Consider the following 6,779-nt stretch of genomic DNA (forward strand, 5'->3'; position numbering starts at 1 on the left):
TGTGTGTGTGTTATGCCATACTAGCTTAGGAAACCCTTCTTATTATCACCGACTCCATGACAACCTCTCACAGGCACATAAGAGCCACAGGCAGGGAGGGAAAAAAATAGGAGGTTAATGATCAGATGGAGTCAGTGACTCACAGTGGTTAAAGATGGAGACCCACAATCTCTAACATCAATGATTCCTGTTACATTTATATTATATTCCAACACTTTAAACAGTGTCAAGAACTCTTTAAAGAGCTGATTCATTTGTGGAGCACAGTGTTGTACCCTCCCAGTAAAGTATGCCAAATCTCATCAGTTTGCTGCATTGTTCACAATGTGACACTTTGAAGACATGGGGCGTGTTTCCGTTGTTTCCTGATTTGCATAATTCCTTTATAATTCTGCAGACCTGCATGTGCAAATAAACGGTGCTGAAATTCTAGAAAGCAGAAAGTTTTCTATTAAATTGCTGCGTGAAATCTCCTTCCAGAATCTTTTTATTGAATACAGTGATTCATTTGAACATTTCCATTAATTATTTCCTATGTCTTTGCACATTTTTAATGAGGTCAGTTCTGCCTCTCTTTCCTAGACAATTCCCAGAGTCTCCGGCCTCCAGTTCTACTAAAAAGAACATCGTCAGGCCAGACTACAAACACCAAATCTACAACTTCTACACCAAATCAGGTCAGTCCTCCTGTAACTATTATCTCAAAAGTTCAACATTAATTTTATCTAGTGTAGCAAACGTTTACAGCATCTCTACACAACCTTCTGTGAAATTGACTCTAGAGACATCCCTAAGATTATTGTTAACACTTCAAATGGCAGAAAATGACACAGTCACACCAATGACGTGTGCACTCCTATGCAAACATTAGGAGAATGAGATTTGTGTGCTTCAGGAAATCCCATAGACCACCTCGCCCTGCAGACCTGTCTTTCAGGTCCAAAATATAACTTGAGATTGTGATGTGAAGGTATGCTTGTGTGCTTTTTTTCTGGCTGGAGAGAGACACCATGTGGTGAGAATGAGGTAATCTGTAGCATAGAGGAAGAAATCATACTGTATTGAGGTACATCCAGGTCCAAAACTGACATTTGGTCACACCTGCTAACAGCGAGTGAATTTAGAAAAATTTACCTGTTATAAATATATTTTATGTGCTTTTTTGAGATACATTGATATACATATGCATGTCCTTATCATGTTTTTTTTTTTTTTTGGTGATACAGGTACAGGCCATATACTGTATCACTAGTCTTGGCCTGTGAATCTGCACATGCAATCATGATTTTATTCTTCATATTTACATTTTAGTGGCTTAATATGAGGAATATTCCAAATGTGTTGTGACATGGAGAGGTAGAGTAGAAAAATGTTAGAATATGTGCAAGTTGCTACAGTTTTTTTTTTCTTTCTTATTTTTTTTTACTGTGTCCCTTCTAGATAAAAAAAAATACAGAATAATTTAACTTGAGTTTAACGCTCATGTTTGTTTGTTTGTTCTGTATATTCATTAATTGCATTAATACCTCTTTGGTATTAACAGCCTTATAGAGCCTTCAGTAAGTCATGTATATATTGTATGCATACTGTAATTGATTGATTATAGGCACGTTGATCATATCAAGGCTTCAGTGGTTAAAATAAGTGACTGACACATTAAACTCTGCCACTTGCCTTTGCAGTGGTTAAAGTAACAGCAGATTGACTTGTTCTCGAGTGAGGCCAAAGAGAAAGGAGAGGTTCTAACAGCACGAGGGCTGATGCATTCTGCTTCCCTGTCGCCATGGTAATGCCATTTGACTGACAGGCAGACACCAATCATCACTCTGTCACCACAAGTAGTGTGTTCTATTGATCCTCCTTTAGCAACTTCTCTGTAACCATCTGGAACTGTGTTCACAGGCGAGCTTAGCAGTATGTGGTCTAGTTATACAGTGGATATTTTGATATTTTTATTGATGGAGATAGTAGAGAGGAAATGTGTACACAAACTGCTATGCCACAATGTATAATGTTGTCTTGAATAAGATGTAATTATACTATAATTTATTTATAATCATATTTATAATTATATAATAATAATAATAATAATAAACACACACACACATATTTAATAATTATTATATAAATTAGCATGCACACATACCTTATAAGATATAATTATAATATAATTAATTAATATAGAGAGACCCCCTCATGATTGTAAAGTGCTTTGGGTGTACAGCAATACACAATAAAGCGCTATATAAATGCCTCATTCATATTTCTATAAATATGTATAATAATATTAAAGGGGTCCTATTATGCTCTTTTACAAAGTCTTGATTTTGTTTTGGGGGTGTACTAGAACATGCTTTCATGCTTGGTGGTTCGAAAAACGCATTATTTTTCACATAAAGCACACAATAGCAAATTGGGGTTATAATGCTCAGGGACAGAGTTAAAAAATAAATTGCAACCACTGTTTCCTGACATCATCCGCTTTCGGAAGCCCAAACAAAGACGTTTGAGCACGGAGGTGAAAAAAACAGCGTTTCACGCGGTCGCGCATCGGACGAAAGTGCAGCGTCGCGTCGCGCCACATCTTTAAAATTCAAATACTTTATTTTCTATGAGTGTAGGCACACAGGCGGCGTTTGAGATTTGTAACTTTCTAGATCTTTTTTATGCCCAAACATACACACTACACACTGACTAAAATTTTAAAAGTGAAAAAGCATAATAGGACCCCTTTAATAATGATTATTATTATTATTTAGAATTTTATTAGAATTTCTTCATGAATTATGACTTGAAAAACAAGTGTGGGGTTTTGAACAGACAGCTGGATTTACCTTGATCACTGGGAACTAATTAATAATAATAATGAATTTATTTAATTTAATTATGCATCTATTTTTACTTAAAATACATGTAGGATTATTATTATTAATAACATTATTATTAGAGACTTTATTGATTTTCTTCCTGAATTGAGTTGAGGAAGTGTGGGGTTTCGAACAGACAGATGGATTTACCTTAATCGTTGGGGACTCCGTGCACATGCACATGTGCATGTATGTATGTGCGCAGATGTTGATAGTTGGCCAGGTTCGAGCTGGGCTAAAACCATGTGCGCTCACATCATCCACGAGCTCTGTCAGGCTCGTAGCACCAGCTCCTTCAGGATTGATGAATTGCCTGCTTTCTTGATTAAACCTTCCGTCACTTCCCAACAAAACACACACATGCAAAAAAAAAAAAAAGACCAGCACATTAAAGACTAGCCCAGCGCAGGAGACCCAACATGTCTGGAAATCTGTCATCGTCAGCCACATTATGTGCAGATTTGAGGTACTGGTGCTTTGACATTTATTTGCAGAGTATTACAAACTAATTCAGATAGAATTAGACAATAGACAATAGATTTGGCAACCTTCATTCACTTGACAATCCACGCTCATTTTAACAAGTTGAGTATTTCTAAACTTCTCAACCTCTTACTTTGTTTCACCACTGCCTCTTTGAAGCTGAGCAGATTTTTGGTGTCATTTATTTTTCATTTAGCTTGATGGCTTGAAGGAAATATTTCCTAATTAGCGAAGGAATCAGTGTGAAAAAGAGTCTGTTTGCAACATCTGTGAGGTGATGGATTTGAATACATTCTTTTTTGGGAGTATTAATGATGTAACATTTAGTCTATTAGAAAAGAGTGTCATATGAGCTGTGATTTATCTAAATATTTTTTGTGAAGAGGACATCATATTGATAATGTATTTTATAAGTATTATATGTGGTTAGAAGCTTGACTTCTTGTCATTTTCATTTTCGTCTTTGTCTATAAAAAACAGGGAACAGATACTCATAATAACACAGATATTCAATATCCCCTATGTAACTTACATTAACATATCTATTGCATTAATCGAGAAAAGGACGACAATGCCTTTATTAAAGATAATATAATAGCGATCAATTATTCCTTCGTGGATTAAAGGAAGATCAATTAAGAGGTGACTGGAGAGAGAGAAAGAGAGAAAGAGAGAGAGAGAGAGAGAGAGAGAGAGTTAAAAATTCAGAGATGTTTCAGTATTGCCTTAAGTTTGTAAAATATCAGAGCGAGTGACAATGATTTTTGATTTTCCGGAACTGATATTAGTCCCCTTATTAAAGTATGTGCATCTGCTGTTAATTTGCTCCAAATAATTGGAGAATGCAACAGAGCTTTCCAATTAAAGCACCACTTTACGCACTTTAATAATACCCCCATAATATTAGAGCTTATGAAATGACAGGTGAGCTGGTGTATGAATAAAACATAAAGGCTCGTAATAAGAGACAGGAAAAAAAATGGCAGACAGTTGTTGGGGGTTTTTTAAAATGCTTGACTTAATTTGCATATATTAATCTCTTCTTTTCAGCCTTATCGAATATTCGTGCGTATTTGAAGTTAAAATAGTGATGACAGGCCGGGGTACGCTTCATTTTTCCACGGATTTATTGCTCCTATAATTCAGGATCTTTAATAAGCCAATATGACTGATCCTCTGAGTTCTGTGGAATTCCGTTAATTGTTCCAGATGGTGCTCACTGATTATGCAAAATGACTTCACATTTCCCCCCACTTTTTTTTTCTTTTTACCATCCCCGACCACACTGTTTTTTGATTGACTAACACAGAGAAAAAAGATTATTTTTGGGCCAGCACTTTCATTAGGAAGCCTCTCATCAGGTTTCAAACAAAAGTTCCATCTTATCTCCGGCTGCAGACTGCGCCGTGACTAGCGCTCCAGCTAGCGCTTGGCAGTCGAGGGGGATCCCGTAGGCTTTTAATCGTGACTCTAATCTCGTGTAGCCCAGCAGCTCTCTCCACCCGTGTGGCCATATTTTACAATACCAAAACACTTTAGGCTGAAGGATTAGAGAACACGCACTCGGGCTAGCGACACAAAAACTCATCTGCTAAGTGCGGCTGCTCCATGGCTGGATGACTAGCCTTGAGGAGCTAGTTGATTAAAACCCCCCAAAGCTAGGCCACCATTTTTATGCTCCTCCTCTCTCATAGCTGAGGGCCCATTGAAAGTTCACCTTGATTCTGTTTAGCATCAGCTAAATTGCCCTAAATGAATTGTGTATGGATATTTGATGGGTGGCTGTGAGGGGACTAGGGGGGGAATAGACATAGACCAGATTTACAGCTGTGTTTTACTTTCGATGGGTACACGATTTAAGCCGAGCAATTTCGGGTCAATAAAATCGTTCTGAAAGGGAGCCAAGGACTTCAGGTTGGCGACAGGGCATGAAAGACTGCATACAGCTTCTTTTCCAAAAAGCCATTAATGATTTATTCCCGTGGCCTGCGTAGAGGGAGCCTGGGGAAAATGCAGAGGGGGTTTACAACTTGCTTGGCTCGTGTGCATGATAGCAAATACCACTAAACCTATGACTGATGTGTCATCTAAAGTTTTGTTTCTGGATTAATCTGGATTTAAGACTCTACCCTCAGTCTTCCTTTAGGGGGTCTCTTGGTATTACTAGAGTATTGGGACCTAATATGCACATTGTGCAATATGACTGTGTTTACGTACTTTTTTTTGGGGATGCTGGCATTGCAAAATAATTAGAATAATTATTGTCAAAGTACAAATACTTCTACATTTACATTTATAGTTTTACCTATTGCATTTTAATATTGAAGGGTCAACTAAAAACATTTAACTTCTACGCCTAGTTGAAATTAATTAATTTATTAATATTTTATTCATTTGTTTGTTTGTTTAATATATATATATATATATATATATACTATGAATAGAAATGTGCTCTTCTATTATTTTCTAAATGTGTCTGTAATGATAAGGGGGAAGTGGGCCCCCCAAAGGCTGTTTTGAAAGTGTGCCGCCTGCTTTGTCTCAAAATATATTAAGAGACTCATCTATAGCTGTATGAATAGTTTATTCTCTGAAACAATGGCCAAATTCCCACACTAATGCTCTCAGAATAAATGCTAGTCAGCATGCTATTGTATGTGTTGTCAATTTATGAACATCCTTTATTATTTGCAATGGGTCTTAGTTAATTTATTTTTCTGTTATTCAAGATTATACGATAGTTTATAGGCAATAAAGAAAAATCTTCATAAAAAAGTAATAAAATACATGTACTAAGTTTTTAGAAATGTTCTATTTGTATGCATCTCGGGTTTTTATACCATTTTCAAGAAAAGTTGCACTTTAATTTGAAAATGACATGTGGTGTAACCAAGTAAAATAGATAAATAAATAAATAACGTTTTCTTTAGACCTGAAGTAAATGCTTTAGTGCGCATCTTGATCATTATTTTCAAAAAATAAAAAATAAAACCTGTTTTCTGTTTTTAAAATTATAATTTATATGTAATAATTTATAAATGTTCGTTTTTTGGTAGTTGTACCGCATGACATTGTACAACCTAAACTATCTTTGTCAGGGCCGTTTCTAGCCAATTTGACGCCCTAGGCGAAATCCCTATTGCCCCCCCCACCAAAATTATATATATGTAATTCTTTTCAGACACCAGTTACTTGTCACATTCAAATTGTTTGTCATAGTAATGACACTAATTTGTGGAGATTCAGTGCATTGAGTTTCACAAATCTGAATGCATTATTTGTAAATTGACTGTTAAGATAAACATTTTGCACAATTTAGTATCTGTAATATCATTGTGTTGCCACTAGATGCCTGTATAGCCCTATGTAACAATCCCTAGTGGCTAAGACATTGCACATAATTTACACATAAATCACACATAAATAAAT

General features: G+C 36.0%; 1 protein-coding gene across 1 annotated transcript in view; it reads left to right on the top strand.

Annotated features, from left to right (window-relative positions):
• The window catches only part of LOC107753158 (multivesicular body subunit 12B-like), a 57,594-nt gene that overhangs the window by 18,698 nt on the left and 32,117 nt on the right, over positions 1–6,779 (top strand). Inside the window, exon 6 of the mRNA XM_016569280.1 lies at positions 583–677. Within this exon, the coding sequence (XP_016424766.1) occupies positions 583–677 (95 nt within the window). The remainder of the gene's footprint in view (positions 1–582; positions 678–6,779) is intronic.

Source organism: Sinocyclocheilus rhinocerous, unplaced genomic scaffold (genome assembly GCF_001515625.1).
Source record: "Sinocyclocheilus rhinocerous isolate Xijiao unplaced genomic scaffold, SAMN03320098_v1.1 scaffold20, whole genome shotgun sequence".
Lineage (NCBI taxonomy): Eukaryota > Metazoa > Chordata > Actinopteri > Cypriniformes > Cyprinidae > Sinocyclocheilus > Sinocyclocheilus rhinocerous.